The sequence below is a fragment of the Nomascus leucogenys genome, chromosome 2 (assembly GCF_006542625.1).
Source record: "Nomascus leucogenys isolate Asia chromosome 2, Asia_NLE_v1, whole genome shotgun sequence".
In the NCBI taxonomy this organism is placed as follows: domain Eukaryota; kingdom Metazoa; phylum Chordata; class Mammalia; order Primates; family Hylobatidae; genus Nomascus; species Nomascus leucogenys.
Window position 1 is genome coordinate 144,293,665 of NC_044382.1, and position 18,340 is coordinate 144,312,004.

The following is an 18,340-nucleotide window of genomic DNA, read 5'->3' on the forward strand; positions in this document are numbered from 1 at the left end:
GATTGTTTCCTTTAACATACAGAAGCTTTTTAGTTTTATATAATCTCACTTGTCTAGTTTTGCTTTTATTGCTTATGCTTTTATGTGGCATAATGATGTCCTTTGATTCATCCCTGATATTGGTTGTTCATCCCCTCTCTTTCTGTCTCTGTCTCTCTGTCAGTCTTGCTAGCCCTTTATCAATTTTGTTAGTTTTTTCAATTGACAGACTTTTAGCTTTTTTTTTCTCTGTATTTTATGTTTGTTTTAGATTTATAAGTTTCTCCTTTCTCCTTTTATTTCCATCATTCTGCTTTCTTTAGGCTTAATTTGCTGGGTTATTTTCCTAATGTAATGGATGCTTAGATCATCTTGGATGCTTAGATAATCTTTTCTCTCCTTCTTTTTTTTTTTTGGATCAGGATTTCACTCTGTCACCCAGGCTGGAGTGAAGTGGCATGATCACCCTCCTGAGTAGCTGGGACCACAGGTGTGTACCACCACGCCTAGCTAATTTTTTGTAGAGATGGAATTCTGCCATGTTGCCCAGGCTGGTGTCGAACTCCTGGGCTCAAGCGATCCACCCACCTTGGTCACCAAAATTCCTGGAATTACAGCCATGAGCCACTGTGCCTGGCCTTCTTTTTAATATATGTAGTTAAGGCTATAGATTTTCTTTTAACCATAGCTTTAGCTATACTCCTTAAGTTTGTATATGTATTTGTAATTATTGAGTTTAAAATATTTATAACTTTTATTGTAATTTTTTTGAGCCATAATATCATATTTATTTTTACATCTATTTCCAGAAATGAGAATTTTCTGGGATCTTGTTATTGATTTGTAATTTAATTCCACTGCGGTCAAAGAGCATGCTTTCTAATTTTAATCTTTTGAAATTCGTTGAGACTTGCTTTTGGCCCTGCAAATTATCAGTTTTGGTAAGTATTCTTGAAGTACTTGAGTATATTTTGCTGTTGCTTTCAGTGTTTATCATATTCAATTATTTTCAGTTTATCAATTAAGTTGTTCAAATCTTCTATATGCTTTGTGTTTGTCTGCTTATTTTATCGGTTACTAAGAGGGATATGTTAAAATCTCCCATTGTAATTGTGAATTTCTCATTTATTCTCCTAATTCTGTCAATTTTTGACATATATGAGAGGCTCTATTATTAAGTACATATAAATTTAGAATTGTCATGTATTCTTGGTGGATTGAAATTTACCATTGTGAAATATTCAACACTTTCTCTTGTAATGCTTCTTGCTTTAGAATCTCTTTTTTCTGAAATTAGTACAGCTGTATCAGATTCTGTATCAGATTTGTTTTGACCCATGTTATACAGTATACCTTTTCTATTCTCTTACTGATTTATTTATTTTTCTTTTTTTTTTATTATACTTTAGGTTTTAGGGTACATGTGCACAATGTGCAGGTTTGTTACATATGTATCCATGTGCCATGTTGTTTTGCTGCACCCATTAACTCGTCATTTAGCATTAGGTATATCTCCTAATGCTGTCCCTCCCCCTCCCCCCCACCCCACAACAGTCCCCGGAGTGTGATGTTCCCCTTCCTGTGTCCATGAGTTCTCATTGTTCAATTCCCACCTATGAGTGAGAACATGCGGTGTTTGGTTTTTTGTCCTTGCGATAGTTTACTGAGAATGATGGTTTCCATTTTCATCCATGTCCCTACAAAGGACAGGAACTCATCATTTTTTATGGCTGCATAGTATTCCATGGTGTATATGTGCCACATTTTCTTAATCCCGTCTATTGTTGTTGGACATTTGGGTTGGTTCCAACTCTTTGCTATTGTGAATAGTGCCGCAACAAACATAAGTGTGCATGTGTCTTTATAGCAGCATGATTTATAGTCCTTTGGGTATATACCCAGTAATGGGATGGCTGGGTCAAATGGTATTTCTAGTTCTAGATCCCCGAGGAATCGCCACACTGACTTCCACAATGGTTGAACTAGTTTACAGTCCCACCAACAGTGTAAAAGTGTTCCTATTTCTCTACATCCTCTCCAGCACCTGTTGTTTCCTGACTTTTGAATGATGGCCATTCTAACTGGTGTGAGATGGTATCTCACTGTGGTTTTGATTTGCATTTCTCTGATGGCCAGTGATGATGAGTATTTTTTCATGTGTTTTTTGGCTGCATAAATGTCTTCTTTTGAGAAGTGTCTGTTCATGTCCTTCGCCCACTTGTTGATGGGGTTGTTTGTTTTTTCCTTGTAAATTTGTTTGAGTTCATTGTAGATTCTGGATATTAGCCCTTTGTTAGATGAGTATGTTGCAAAAATTTTCTCCCATTCTGTAGGTTGCCTGTTCACTCTGATGGTAGTTTCTTTTGCTGTGCAGAAGCTCTTTAGTTTAATCAGATCCCATTTGTCAATTTTGGCTTTTGTTGCCATTGCTTTTGGTGTTTTAGACATGAAGTCCTTGCCCATGCCTATGTCCTGAATGGTATTGCCTAGGTTTTCTTGTAGGATTTTAATGGTTTTAGGTCTAACATTTAAGTCTTTAATCCATCTTGAATAGCATTCTTGTACACCAATCACAGACAAGCAGAGAGCCAAATCATGAGTGAACTCCCATTCACAATTGCTTCAAAGAGAATAATATACCTAGGAATCCAACTTACAAGGGATGGGAAGGACCTCTTCAAGGAGAACTACAAACCACTGCTCAATGAAATAAAAGAGGATACAAACAAATGGAAGAACATTCCATGCTCATGGGTTGGAAGAATCAATATCGTGAAAATGGCCATACTGCCCAAGATAATTTATAGATTCAATGCCATCCCATCAAGCTACCAATGACTTTCTTCACAGAATTGGAAAAAACTACTTGAAAGTTCATATGGAACCAAAAAAGAGCCCGCATTTCCAAGTCAATCCTAAGCCGAAAGAACAAAGCTGGAGGCATCACCCTACCTGACTTCAAACTATACTACAAGGCTACAGTAACCAAAACAGCATGGTACTGGTACCACAACACAGACATAGATCAATGGAACAGAACAGAGCCCTCAGAAATGATGCCGCATATCTACAACTATCTGATCTTTGACAAACCTGACAAAAACAAGAAATGGGGAAAGGATTCCCTATTTAATAAATGGTGCTGGGAAAACTGGCTAGCCATATGTAGAAAGCTGAAACTGGATCCCTTCTTTTAATTTTTTTATCCTTATGTTTAAATAAGGTACAAAACATAATGTACATTCTTTTATAAGGAGAATTTATGTATATTTATGTTTTCTTCAGTCTGACAAACTTTTAATTGCCATCTTTAGGCCATTTATATTTAATGTAATGACAGATATATTTGGGTTTGGGCTTAAATATACCACCTTATTATTGGCTTCCTGTTAAGTTATTCTATATTCCTCTTTCCCTTCTTTCCCTTCTGTCTTTTTCTTTTTTCTTTTCCGTCTCTCTCTCTCTTTCTTTCTCTTTTTTCTTTTCCTTTTCTCTCTCTCTCTCTTTCTTTCTCTTTGTTTCTTTCATTTAAATTGAGACAGGGCCTTGCTCTGTCACCCAGGCTAGAGTGCAGTGGCATAATCTTAGCTCACTGTGGCCTTGAACTCTTGGACTCAAGCAATTCCCCGATATCAGCCTTCTGAGTAGCTGGGACTACAGGTACCTGCCACCACACCTGGCTATTTCTTTTTTAAATTTAATTTTTGTAGAGATAGAGTTTTGCTATGCTGCCCAAGCTGATCACAAGTGATCCTCATGCCTTGGCCTCCCACAGTGCTAGAATTACAGGCCACTGTACCTAGTCATCTTCTCTCCTTTCTTGCCTTTTTATCATTCTACTTTTCTTCTCCATTAGCTTTTTAAATTTGTAGAGATTTACATCTTGAATCTTTGACTTACTAAAATCTAGTATAAATCAGTATTATATCACTTCCTGGAGAAGACAAGAACCTTAGGATACTTTACTTCCATTACTCACCTCCTATGTTAAGCATTGTTATTATTATTGATATAGTAATTTTTGCTATATATTTTAAAACTCACAGAATTCACTCTTACCATTTGGATCTTAACATGTTGTCACCCTTTATGTTGCTCTTTGTTACTTTCTGCATCTCTGGGTTTATAGCTAGGGTCATTTTCCTCCTGCCGGAAGAGCATCCTTTAGTGTTTCCTCTAGTGTGGGTCTATACGCAACACTAGGTGTAGTGTAGGTGGTAAACAAAAAGCTGCTTTCGTTTGCTTAAAATTTTTGTTCTCTTCCTTTGTTTTTCAAGAATATTTTCACTAGGTATAGAATTCTCAGATGAAAGTTTTATTTTTTTCAGCTGTGGCTTCCATCATTTTCCTGAGTGGTATAACTATCAGTCTTGTAGCTACTGGTCTCTAACTCCTTCTTTTTTTTTTTTTTTGAGACGGAGTCTCGCTCTGTCGCCCAGGCTGGAGTGCAGTGGTGCGATCTCGGCTCACTGCAAGCTCTGCCTCCCGGGTTCACGCCATTCTCCTGCCTCAGCCTCTCTGAGTAGCTGGGACTACAGGCTCCCACCACCACGCCCGGCTAATTTTTTGTATTTTTAGTAGAGACGGGGTTTCACCATGGTCTCGATCTCCTGACCTCGTGATCCGCCTGCCTCGGCCTCCCAAAGTGCTGGGATTACAAGCGTGAGCCACCGCGCCCAGCCGGTCTCTAACTACTTTTAAAACTATCTGCAGTTTTTAGCAGTTTTACTCTGATGTGCCTTGCTTTGACATGTATGTGTATATATGTGTATCTACACACACATACACACATACAGATATACACTCACATATATATTTCTGTTTGTGGCTTACACAGACATATATATATATATACACACACACGTACATTTCTGCTTGTGGCTTGCACATATATATATACACACACACACATACATGTAGACACACACATTTATACATATACATATCAACACATACACATACATATTTCTGCTTATGGCTCAGGATACTTCTTGAATTTGTGACTGTATATCCGTCATTGATTTGACTGTATATCAGCCATTCTGTCTTCAAATATTGCTTATCTTAATCTATTTCACGTCTTTTGGAACTCAGATTACATGTATGTGTAAGAGCATGGGAGAATGTGTTTCATATGTCTCTTCTGTGCTTTGTTTTATTGTGTTATTTTTTCTTTTTGTGCTTCACTTTGGATTTTTTTGTTAACTTGTTTTGTAGTTTCCTTAATCTTGTCGTCAGCTGTGTCTTGTATTCTGTTAAACTATATGTTGAATTTTTCTTTACTCTTATTACTCTTATTTTGCTGAAGTTTCAGAATATCTATTTGATTTTTTTTATTGTTTCTAATTCCCTGGCAAAATTCTCCATCTTGCCTTTTTGTTCCTTGAACTTTTCAGTCAGACTTATTTTAATCACTGTTTCTGAATAGCTTGATTAGACAGAATCTCCTGTGCATTTATTTCCATTTTTTCCCCCTCTGGCTTTTGGTGAAGTTTTTTCTTTTTGTATGCGTAGCTATTTTGTTTGAATGTCTGAGAGTTTATATGAGTATTTGAAACAATTATAGTGGTAATTTGAGACTCTAGGTAATGGTATCTTCCTCCAGAGAATATTTTCTCTTGCTTCTGGAAATTGGATAGATAGGGACTGATCACTTTAATCAAACTAGGAATTGAAAAGGCCTGAAGCTGAGTTTCCACTCTTGTGAAGGCTGCACTGTCTCTTGTTATTACAGCGAGGGTATAACTCTTTAGGATCCCTACCAAAGGTTTGGTGTATTTACCGTGGCCCTTTCCTGCTGGGTCCTGAGCTCAAATTTATGTCTTTTTCCCTGTTATAAAATTGCCAAAAGCTCAGCCCATCTCCTCAGGCTTCCAACCACTATGTCTGGAAATGAAATATGCCTTGAAGGAAAAAAGCTGCCAAATGCTGGCCTTGCAATTTTTGCAGATCTTGCCCCCCAAAATTCTTAGTCATAGTGCCCTTCTGATGCCTTCAAACAGATGTAGGTGTGTATGCACGTGTGTTATTTTGTCCACCTTTTCTAATTGTTCTCAGTAGGAAATGGGGCTAAGAAACCTAGGTAACACTGGTGGAAGCAGAGGTGCTGGGGACACTTACCATAGAGTAGAGCATAGGATCTGGTTATTATTGATGGTTAAATGGCTGGACATGCTGTGAACTCTTCTATGTCCCAGTCTTCATCTTTGAAATCACTGCATCCCTAGGACAAGTTTTCTCACCATCATGGTGTTGACAGTCCAGGCCAGTTGGTTCTGTTTTGTCGGAGGCTGCACTGTTCATGTTAAGATGTTTTGTAGCATGCCTGGTGTTTACCCACTAGATGCTAGTAGGACTCTACCCCACAACTGTGGCCCCTGAAAATGTCTCCAGACATTTGTTCCTGTCCCCTGGGGATCAAAATCACCCCTGGTTGAGAACTTGGAGTAATTTTTTTTTTTTTTTTTTTTGAGACGGAGTCTCGCTCTGTTGCCCAGGCTGGAGTGCAGTGACGCACTCTCGGCTCACTGCAAGCTCCGCCTCCCGGGTTCACGCCATTCTCCTGCCTCAGCCTCTCTGAGTAGCTGGGACTACAGGCGCCCGCCACCACGCCCAGCTAATTTTTTGTATTTTTAGTGGATACGGGGTTTCACCATGGTCTCGATCTCCTGACCTCGTGATCTGCCCGCCTCGGCCTCCCAAAATGCTGGGATTACAAGTGTGAGCCACCGTGCCCAGCGAGAACTTGGAGTAATTTAAGCGATGCTCCGGTAAAGTCCATTCAACATGACTCACTGTGTTGATGTTATGTTTTCTAACATTGACTTTCCTTTAAACCATAGGGTTCGAAACCGCCAAGTCTTTTGCCCTCCATGGTGCACATGTGATCTTGGCCTGCAGGAACATGGCAAGGGCGAGTGAAGCAGTGTCACGCATTTTAGAAGAATGGGTAAGCGCTTGACTGTTGTTGTTTTTTTTAATTGTCAAATACACATGCCGGGCTAACCACATGGAGATTTTAGTGGAGTGTGTAAAGTTTATTGCTCTTGGAATCATGTCTTTATTTTTAAAGTCATCTTCACTTTGTTTGTTTTATGAATGAAAGCATGAGCAACTCCATTATTATTCACGCATTTGTTTATAGTTCATTGTCAGTGTCATCTGCTTTATTAGTCAGGGGTTTGAGAATGTTTATTCGTTTAACTCATTTATTAAGAAAAATAAAACGTGGTGAACGCCCATGATTGCAACTAGGAGACTGTTATGCTTATGGTTTTTAAGATTAGAAAGAAGTAGGCTTTAACCCTATCTCTGATTTCTTACTTTTCTCTGTCTATGTAGAGGTTGATTTTGATATGTGTCTACATAAATATTTACTAAGGGTTTGCATTAGTCTTGGGACCAAGGATATAGTATTAAACGAAACAGAATCCCTGCCCTCGTAGGCTTACCTTCTAGGTAGGAAAAATAGACCATAATCAACTTTAATATTTACCATAATGTCAATAAATAAAGGACTGTAAAGCAGAGGAAAGTGGGGGGAGTGACAGCGTGAGCGTGATGGAGTCATCAGCAGAGAGCCTTCCAAAGTTGTGACATTTTATCTGAGACCTGAATGAAGTAGAGGTAAGCCATGCAAATGTCAAGAGAAGTATTCTCTTAGCAGTGAGAACAGCATATGCTAAGGCTCAGAGGTAGGCACAAGCCCGGAGATTTCAAGGATCATCAGGGAAGCTAGTGTGGCTGGAGATCAATGGACTGGGTAGGAGAGGTGCTGTTGGGGGATGGGTGTCTGCTAGACTCTGAGATAGCGGTCAGGAAGACATTGGGGGTTTGAGCTAGAGAGTGATGTGAGCTGTTTGATTTTTGAAACATCACTGGATTTCAGAATGAAGTCTAGACTGCATTCATTCACTTTTCATTCATTCACATATTCATGAAGTACACCTCTGTGATGGGTGCTGGGGTCTACTGTTAAGGACAACAGACATTACCCCTGTCTTTGTAGAGCTTTCTCCCTATTGTGGAAGACAAATTTAGTCAAAAATCACAGATCTTAATGTAAACTTGAAAAACCAGTGAGTGGTCCCAGGAATCAGTAATGATGCCTGCGAGCTGGGAGACCTTTGGAGTCCTCAAGGAAGAGGTGATTGAACTAAGATCTCAAGAAAGACCTGAGGAGGTTGGAGAAGGGTCAGATGGGGTGGGGGAATGGCAGGTGCAGAGGCCCTGGGAGGAGGGGGAGGAGGAGATAGAGCACCGTGTTTGCGAGCAGAGCCTGAAGGGGGCTGGATACACCCTGTGGAGGCCGTCTTCATTTTTGAATGCTATGAAAGATTTCTTGCCATTTGAAGAAATAGACCACAGTGTACTTAAGAAAATTTTTGGTACTCTGGACTGAAAATTTATGAAAATAAAGGAAAGGAAGATTTATTTCTGCTTTTTCAGTGTATTTATGATGAAATATTTGAAATTCAGTATATCTGAAATGATCCCTTATCTTGAGCTCACTGGACTTATTATTTTGGGTTAAATAAAAAAGAAAACAGAGTCTTACTTTTTCTGATCATTTTATTGTCTTTCTGACTAATGTTGAAAAGTAGTAACCTCTAGTAGTGGGATAGTAGTAATCTTTAGAGATGTATGGAGAAGAGTACAAATGGGCATACGTGCATCTTATTTGAATTTACTTGCAGAATGGGAAGGTGAAAAATGAAATGTGAAAGTCGTTCTTGGTCCTTCTGTTGGAAGATAAACATTGTGTATTCTTCCGGGAAAAGGTGATATATATATACCAGCAAACACACTCACATTCTGTTCTGTACCTTTTTTTTTTAAACTTAGTACTACAGGAGATATCTTATTAGTGCATATAGATCTACTTCATTGTTTTAACTGCTGCAAATTCCATCATGTGCTTATGCTATAACCAGTCTTCCCTTTGGTGGCCTTTTAGGTTGTTTGCATTGTTTTGCTATTTGTTATTCCAAGCAATGGTGTTTCACTGTTCTCTCTTTCTTGCTTCAGTCTTTCTTAGTTTCATCTGATATTGGGTCTAAACTATGCTGCTCTGAACATTCTTTATTTATGCATTTGTGAGTAAATGCCTAGGGCAGAATCTTAGCAGTGGACTCCTTGATTCAAAGGGCATATGCATTTAAAATTTTGGTAACAGTTCCCAAGTCATTTTCTTTTTATTTTTTATTTTTTATTTTTTATTTTTTGAGACTGAGTTTCACTCTGTCGCCAGGCTGGAATGCAGTGGCACGATCTCGACTCACTGCAGCCTTCACCTCCTGGGTTCAAGCGATTCTCCTGCCTCAGCCTCTCGAATAGCTGGGACTATAGGCACGTGTCACCACGCCCAGCTAATTTTTGTATTTTTAGTAGAGACGGGATTTCCCCATGTTGGCCAGGATAGTCTCGATCTCCTGATCTCGTGATCTGCGTGCCTAGGCCTCCCAAAGTGCTGGGATTACAGGCGTTAGCCACCATGCCCGACCTCCCGAGTCATTTTCTTATCTTGTTGCCGTAATGTCCATTCCCACTGACAGTGTAGACAGACAACTGTTGAGGGCTTGCAGTGTTCTTGGGACTAGCAGGGGGACATGTCAAAATTGTAAAACTCTGCCCATTTGATGTAATATTTGAGACTAGAAAGGTAAAATTCCAGGGACGTTAGTGACACTATGGTAACCTGATTGTACAGTGACATTCATGTTTAAAGCAGTCTTGGAAGATAATGCTGTAGCACAACTGTTTTTGCATCATTAAAGTTACTCTCTTCTTTTCTGAGAACACAATATATATGAGAACACATAGATCTGCATTTATCCTATTTTAATTATTGTTTGATGCTTAGAGCAGACATTCCTGGACCTGCCCCAATTAACGGTGGGACCTCGGATGAGCCTCTGGATCTATTTGGAGCCTGTTTCCTCATCTTCAAGGAAGAAGGTTGGATAGGATGATCTCGAAGACCCACTGTTCAGTGTTTCTTTCTTATATTTTGAGCCATAATTGGGTCCTTGTGAGTCAGTTTCAGGTGATAGAATTTACCGTTTTATAGTTTTACTCTAACATATGGTACCTTGAGGTAGACCAGTGATCCCAGACTAAGAATTATTCAAAATTATTTACCGTCGGGGACACAGGAAAAGGAAAATGGAACAGAAACAAAACTAATACGTGCAACTCTGAATGTTTAAAATTAGATTTGGTAGGTTGTAGTCTCAAGAAACTCAACCTGTTCATCATCTCTCATCTTTTCACTTGTTCTCTGTGTATGCCATTATATTGTGTCCGTCATTTCCCCAAGATGATGATTTTGGAAACTCAAATTTAGCACCAGAAGCTGTCATTCCCACTTCGTTCCATTGCACCATTCATACCCTGCAGAGAGGATGTGAAGTTGTAAGGCCTTCGTGCTCTGGTGACATCTGTTAGGCTTGGTCTCTATGTCATCCCCCAACTCCCTGACCCTTGATATTTGCTGCTCTGCTTCCCTTCAGGTCCTTCCTCACCTCACATCTCTGTGCAAGGATTTCATCTGGTATATCACTAAATATTACCTTCCTGTGTTTCTCAAGGTCAATTTGATAGACTCCATTTTTTCAAGCTGCTGGCCAGCTTGAGCATATTCGTATACGTACGATGAATCACATCAATGTCGGGGCCGGGAAGGTACTGCAACATATTGGCGCCTCACGGGAGGCTCTCAAAATGATCCAAAGTTTTTTGTTGCAGCGAAAGCTCATTCAGAAGTCTTTGGGCCGTTTGGCTCAGCGGAGACTATCATGTGCCAAGGCTCCATGGGCATTCTTAGCTCTGCTTCTGGAGATAAGAGTTTATTCCTCCACCCCAACTTGTTCTTCCCTGCCCATTCTTCCTCTTCCTGCCTTCACTGCACATTCCAGGATCGCCATGTTCTAGAACATTCATGTCTGCCTCTTATCCAGCAGAATGCTATTCTCACATCCTCAATGGGACAGCTAACAGCCCCCATTTATCAAATCCCTGTCATGTGCTGTGTCAGGCACTTTATATCCCTCATCCAGGAGGGTGCAAAAACCTGGTTTTTTTTTTTTTTTTTTTGCAAGCCAAAGGAATGGCTCAGAAGGGTGAAGGAACTCACCCGAGTTGCATAGCTGATGAGCTCAGAGTCAGGCTCCTTGCTCGGTCCATCTGGCTTCCAAACTGCAAGTCTGTCTGCTCCACCCCATGGCCCATCTTTTCTACCATGTTTAGTATCAATGTTCATACTTTGCAGATTTTGCTTTCAAATTCTCTAGCTGTGGTTTGAGTGATTAATTTCAGGATCCATCCTATTTCTTAGAGGAAGCCGCTCTGATCTACCCTATTGTCTCTTTATATTCAAGATATCCTTTATAGAGCTCTCAAATTACTTTTGGGGAGATGCAGCTATTTAATAAAATATAACAAGTGAAAACACATTCCATATAGAAGTATATTAAGAACCTATATGTAATTACTACGACTACTAATTATTTCATGGGAAAATGCCCTCCTGCTGAGATATTTTAGATGCTCCAAAGTTAGAAGTAAGAGAAGAAATGAAAACAATTAAAATAGGATAATATGGCCAGTACAGAAGTAAACCACTGTCTTAAAAGGCCAATCCACTTGGCATAATTAAAAAATGAGGGAGGAGAGGGAGACGCATCAGCTCCCATTCATATTTAAATAAAGACAACGGGGCAGTGGGGCTTGTTTCTATGTTGTGGAGCAGCGCACAGATGTGATCTACCTCACTCACATCCTTATGTGAATTATACACTGGTGCCCTCACCTTTTAAGACGAGCACCTATCATTTTCCTATGTATTCTAAGAGGCCAGTGTGGCTGGCAGAGTAAGATGTTTTCCTGTTTTCAAGATGGAGTGGACTCTTTTATTTAGCAGCAGTGTCTACATGTTAGGATTCCATGTGACTTCTCTAAGTCTGGGCCAATGATAGGTGTGTCTGAGTCCTTCATTACCGTGGTTTATTCTTTCTTTTACCCAGTATCTATTGGAGTTGGGCTTCTGTTGCTTTATTTCTCAGGGTCTGGCATATCCCACTCCCTGTCTTGAGATGCCAGGACATCCAAGGGGCATTGCATGTAAAGAACAAGAGCTTATCAGGTATCAAAACACACTTCATGAACAGCTACAACAAGACCTCGACATTCCAGTGTAGAGCTCTTGAAAGACCCCAATGGGGCTCCGAGTTCCTCCTTTTCTGTTTCTATTAGATTTCTAAATTTTAGTTTCTAAATTTTAGATCCCCAGAACTTGGAATCTAAAACTCTGGTCCTGTGGAAGAAGGAGGTAGGGTAGATTGGGAGCGGATGGAGCTGTCATCCATCTCCCTACGTTGTTTGCAGGAGGAAAAGGGATGAGGCTGAGGCTGGGAGGCAGGGGCGGTGGATTGAGAGAGAGGAGAGGGATTGTTATAAGTAACCAATGTGCCTCATGCATTCCAGGCCCTCACTAGATGTGTTTAACAGAGAGTGCAGAAGAGCTTCTGTTGGGACCTGGCCATTAGTATAGCAAGGGGCTCAGTAAGTGTTGTGAAATATCAGCATCTGCTGGACATGGAGATGGCCACAGGTTGGGGAGAGAGGGCTGGTATGGGAAGAGGGGCAGGTGGCCCTCTCTTAGAGTTACTATTCGACTCACCCCTGACTTCCCAGAATGTGTCTTGAATCTATTCCCCTCTCATATGGGAGGGGTGAGCCAAGTATGTTTGTGGCAACCAAAAATGTCTCCAGGCATTGCCAGATGTCTCCTGGGGGTGCAAATCATCCCCTGTTCATAACCATGGCTATAAAACATGCTGTATTATAGTGGCAAAGATTAGAATCAGATACATCTTGTGACCTTGGGCAAGTTTCTTAACTTCTTTAAACCTCAGTTTCTTCATCTGTAAAATACACATCATAATATCTCCATTCAGAGATATAGGTGGTTCTATTGAACTCTGTGTATATGAAGTCTTAACCCATTGTGGAATAAATTAAGTGCTCTATTAAATGTTAGCTGTTGCTATTAATAACAACAATAATAACATTGTCTTCACATATGAAAGTGCAAAGTGATGCTTACTTTTCTTAACCTCTGCAACTGGCTGAAAGAGGCAGTTGTTTATCAGCCTGATTTCAGGGGAGTTGCAATGAATTCTTTTTCTGTCTTCATATGCCTGGACTCCTACATTTTAATAGATGTGTATTTAGTTTGTTGATTAGTATTTTCCAGTGTAGCTCATATTAGCACTCAACTGTCATTTGAAAAGCCATCTTAATTATTTATGTGATTGCTTTTTCTTTTGTATTTACAAAGAAATACACTCTGCATATATTTAGGAAAGGTGATTAAGGGATTAGTCATCAGGAACAGCAAGCAATGGTTTATATCAGAATGATTATTGAGAAAGCAGAGAGATGAGGGGTAAAAATAAAAGATTTATTAGCCAGAGGTAATGGAATGTGCATGTTTTAGGGAGAGAGCGCATGCTCAGTTGATTGCAACCACACGGTTTGCTGCTGAAATGCTGTAATGATTCAGGTTTTCAATAGAGTTGATACCGGGTCTATTTATTTTGTGGGAATGAAGGCATAGGGATAGTACTGACAGCATTATGTGATTGCAGCCTCATTGATAAGCATCACAAATAATGACTTTAACAGTATTTTCAGATAGGGAGCACTCAGTACCAACCATTATATTAGGCTCATGGGCTCAACACTTTGCTGTGCTTTTCATAGATATTGACACCTGTGTTTTCATTTTGTTGTTGTTGTTGTTTGCCCTGCCGGGAAACTGCCACACCCTGTGTTTTCATGGCATGATATTAAGGAACGATGGGCTAGGATGCTGAGGAGTAAATTGCTCGCACTTTTAAGGACTTCTGCAAAACTCTAGCTACTTTTAGTCTCCTTCAAATTCAGTGATTTTATGAGCTGGTATAGCTTCACTGTTTGTGGGAATTCCACGCAATCTCCTTTGACATTAAAAGCTTAAGTCCCATGATTTGCCTTGGCGGATGGAAGGCCTTGCCCTTCTTTTACGGTGTATGTGTTCGGGGGAGGCATCTGGTATGTGGGGTGGGTAAAATACGAGCCTCATGCCTGTCTAAGCTGGTGACTTGGCTTGGAAAAATGATTGTTCGTCAACGCATCACAAGTCACAGGGCTTATCTCCATTGTTCTGAACTATCTTTAGCTAAACAAAAAGATAAAAGCTATTAATATTATTAATAGTTGTAGATTATTGGGAAGAGCACATCCTAAATCAGCCATTAGATTTGTTCCTCATTTCTTTGCTTTACAAATTGTTTTTCTGTATAGTATTGGATTTTCAATAAATAAAGTATGATATAAACAAGTCTGCAAACCAGCAAGGACTATATAAGCCACTTGCTCAAATCAATAAGTGCATGCTCACAATGGAAGGTAAAGTTCTGAAGTTCTTCCTTGGGGCGTTTGCAAAATGTCCTATTATTGTCACCTGCAGGTGGGGGGTTGGATATTCCTATTTGTCTTTGTATTAAGTACTGCGCTTAGCATTTAACAGTGAAGTATTTATATTATGTGTGAAACCCATTGTGCAGATGAGGCAGTTTAGAGGCTGGAAGAGGCATAGACTTTCCCAGGCTCACACAGCTAGGAGATAACGGGGTGGATCCAGGATTTGCAGCTGGTGTGTGGGTGATGCTGGAAGATTGGCCTTTTTCAAGGACTTAGACAAGTATTGTATTCATACATTATTTGCATTTATTTGTATGAATACTTCTGGGTTCCTAATATGAGGGTACCTAAAAAGTACATCCCCTGCGCTCCTTGTAATCTGAGGGAGTTGATGAACATGGGCCAAGGAAGCTCTTTCCTTCGCCTTCCATTCCAGACTTCCTTTTTGAGTAGTATATAGTGTATTTACTCTTCTACTTCAGTTGCCTATTTGACCTTTCTTGTCACAGGCTCAGGGAAAATTCTTTATCAGATAATAAATTATTCATCCCCCTCATAGACATAATCGGTTGCTAAAATATTCTGAGTTTCCTGTCTCCAGAATACCTAAAACTTGTGCTTGGTACTTATCCTCTAAGTTTTCCGTTTCATTTCTCATTCTGAAAATTTTGCAGTGACTTACTCTTGACTGTTATTCATTGTTCTTTGATCATTGTCTTTGTGTGTTCTCCTTTTTTTTTTTTCCTGGCCACCGCTTGCAATCTTGAACCGAATCTTTCAAACTTTATATCCATTGTAACCTTTGTATAATGAGGGCTGTGATTAACCGCAGAGTTTCAGAGAGTGAAAGTCAAGCATAGGTGGCTGGCTCCGAACCATCACTCCCAATCATGTGAAACTCAAAGCAGATGCATGCTTTCGTTAATGTGGGGTCCCCTGAGTTCTTATTAAGCACTTTTGACATAGTTTGAAGAGACGGATTTCATCTTCATACAGTGTTCAGCCAGTGGCTGAAAGGCCTGCTTTTGGCCACTTGGCATTTAGGCTCTATTATTTAAGAGGGGAAAAATATGCTTGAGACTGTTTTTCATATTTATTGTGGGACATTTAGAGAATCTCAGGCTAGCAGGTGTTAGATTAAACAGAGGAGAAACGGTCCTTGTGCTGATAAAACTTCCCTACCCAAGGACAAATAGAGAAACAACTGTATATGAAGCAGCCAGTCTCAGGCTGGGGCAGCACGCCCTGCAATAGGTTAAGGTTTGTTTTAGACAAATATTTAAAACGCAGCTAATTTTTACATATGCACACGCAACCCAGTGGAATGGAGGTAGCCCCAGCTTTGGAGCCATACAGATCTGGGGTTAAATCCTAGTGTGAATACTAACTCACTGGGTGTCCCTGGGCAAATCTGGTCATCTCTCTCTTTCTTTTTTTGAGATAGGGTATTGCTCTGTCACCCAGGCTGGTGTTCAGTGGCACAATCGTGGGTCACGCAACGTTGACCTCCTGGGCTCAAGCGATCCTCTCACCTCTGCCTCCTGAGTAGCTGGGACTACAGGCTTATGCCACCATACCTGGCTAATTTTTTTTTTTTCTTTTTAAATGTAGAGGAAGGTCTTCACCACGTTGCCCAGGCTAGTCTCGAACTCCTCTGCTCAGGCGATCCTCCTGCCTGGGTCTCCCAAAGTGCTGAGATTACAGGCATGAGCCATCGTGCCTGGCCTCAGTCATCTCTTTGAACCTTGGCTGATTTACCTGCAGATGCTAATATGACTCTCAGATTCTGACACATAGTAAAGATTCAGTAAATGGTCACTGCAGGGGAAGCTAACTTGTCCAATACAGATCCGTAAAATACACTCATAAATCTTGTTGGAGCAATATTTCTTCTTTGTCTTAGTTCAGGCCGCTATCACAAAAATATCATACAGTGAGTGGCTTAAATATTTATTCCTCACAGTTCTAGAGGCTGGAAGTCTGAGATGAGGGTGCCAACCTTGTTGAGTTGTTAGCAAGGTCCCTCTGTCTGGTTTACAAGTAGCCTGTTTCTTGCTGTGTCCTTATATGGTGGAGAGCTTAGAGGAATTGAGAGAGAGAGAGAGAGGGCACACTGTCTCATGTGTCTTTTAAGGGCACTAATCCCTTCATGAGGATTCCACTCTCATCTAATCACCTCTCAAAGGCCCCATCTCCAACTACCATCACATGGGCAATTAAGGTTTCACCATAATAATTTTGGAGGGACGCTGTATTAGTCCATTTTTACACTTCTAATAAAGACATACCCGCGACTGGGAAGAAAAAGAGGTTTAACTGGACTTACAGTTCTACATGGCTGGGGAGGCTTCAGAATCATGGTAGGAGGTGAAAGGCACTTACATGGTGCCAGCAAGAGAAAAATGAGGAAGAAGCAAAAGCAGAAACTCCTTGATAAACCCATCAGATCTCTTGAGACTTATTCACCATAATGAGAATAGCATGGGAAAGACCGGCCCCCATGATTATATTACATCCCCCCGGGTCCCTTCAACAACATGTGGGAATTCTGAGAGATACAATTCAAGTTGAGATTTCGGTGGGGACATGGCCAAACCATATCAGGCACAAGCATTCTACCCCAGCCCTCCAAAATTCATGTTCTTCTGACATGCAAAATACATTTATTACATCCACATAGCCCCAAAATTTTAACTCATTCCAGCATCAGCTGTAAAGTCTATGTCTTTTTAATTTTTTTAAATGATCAAAGCACTGGGAAGTAGCCTCTTCTCTCTTCAGCTTCCCACCAATGTGGCAATTAATAATCTGACTAAGGTAGCCGGGCATGGTGGCTCACGCCTGTAATCCCAGCACTTTGGGAGGCCAAGGCAGGCGGATTGCCTGAGCTCAGAAGTTGGTGACCAGCCTGGGCAATATGGTGAAACCCCGTCTCTACTGAAAATACAAAAATTAGCCAGGTATGTCTGCGTGTGCCTGTAGTCCCAGCTACTGGGGAGGCTGAGGCAGGAGAATTGCTTTAACCTGGGAGGTGGAGGTTGCAGTGAGCCGAGATCAGGCCATTGCACTCCAATCTGGGTGACAGAGCGAGACTCTGTCTCAAAAATAATAGTAGTAATAATAATAATAATAATGTGACTAAGGTTATTAACCATTAAGGTATGCTGTGCTAAGGAGCAGGGGGCGCCTTCCATCCACAGAGGGCAGAAAGGTGCCTGTCATGTCTTCGGTGCCAGTGCCCTGGTATGGAGCTAGCTGGCATTCCACAGGGCCTGGGGTTAATGCTGGAGAGAAGTAGGGGTGGCAGAGCCTACGCTATGTTCCTAGGAGGGTTCATCTGGAGCTAGTCCCTGACCCTTAGGTAGAAGATGCAGCTATGCCCAAGGTTCTAAAGACCCTATAAAAGGAAGCCTTAGAAGTGGCTGTGATTGTTTTAAAGTCTGTCCACAAATTGTTTGATAATTCTCCTTTTAAGAAGTAGAGGCTAATTCTCCTCCCTTGGAATATGGGCTGTACTTAGTGACTCACTCTCCATGAATAGAATTTGGCAGAAATGGCCAGGTATGACTCCTGAGGTAGGTCCTAAAGGCTTCGTGGCTTCTCCTTGCTCACTCTCTTGAATCACTCACCAGCCGCCATGTTGTGAGGAGACTCAAGCAGACCTGAGGAGAGGCCCATGCAACAGGGAATTGAGGCCACCAGCCATGTGTATGATCCCCCTTGGAATCCTCCAGCCCAGTGAAGCCTTCAGGTGACTGAGGCCCTGGCTGATTCATGTCATGCGAGATCCTGAGTCAGAACCACCCGGCAGCTAAGCCACTTCTGAATCCCTGACCCACAAAATTTGGTGAGATACCAAATGGTTACTGTTTTAAGTCACTATGCTCTGGGGGAA

At 40.9% G+C, this 18,340-nt stretch overlaps 1 protein-coding gene across 3 annotated transcripts in view; it reads left to right on the top strand.

The window, feature by feature from the left end:
* The window catches only part of WWOX (WW domain containing oxidoreductase), a 1,126,706-nt gene that overhangs the window by 59,271 nt on the left and 1,049,095 nt on the right, over positions 1–18,340 (top strand). For all 3 annotated transcript variants that reach the window (XM_030819181.1, XM_030819185.1, XM_003259982.4), the window contains one exon: positions 6,822–6,928. In XM_030819181.1, coding sequence (XP_030675041.1) covers positions 6,822–6,928 — 107 coding nt within the window. The remainder of the gene's footprint in view (positions 1–6,821; positions 6,929–18,340) is intronic.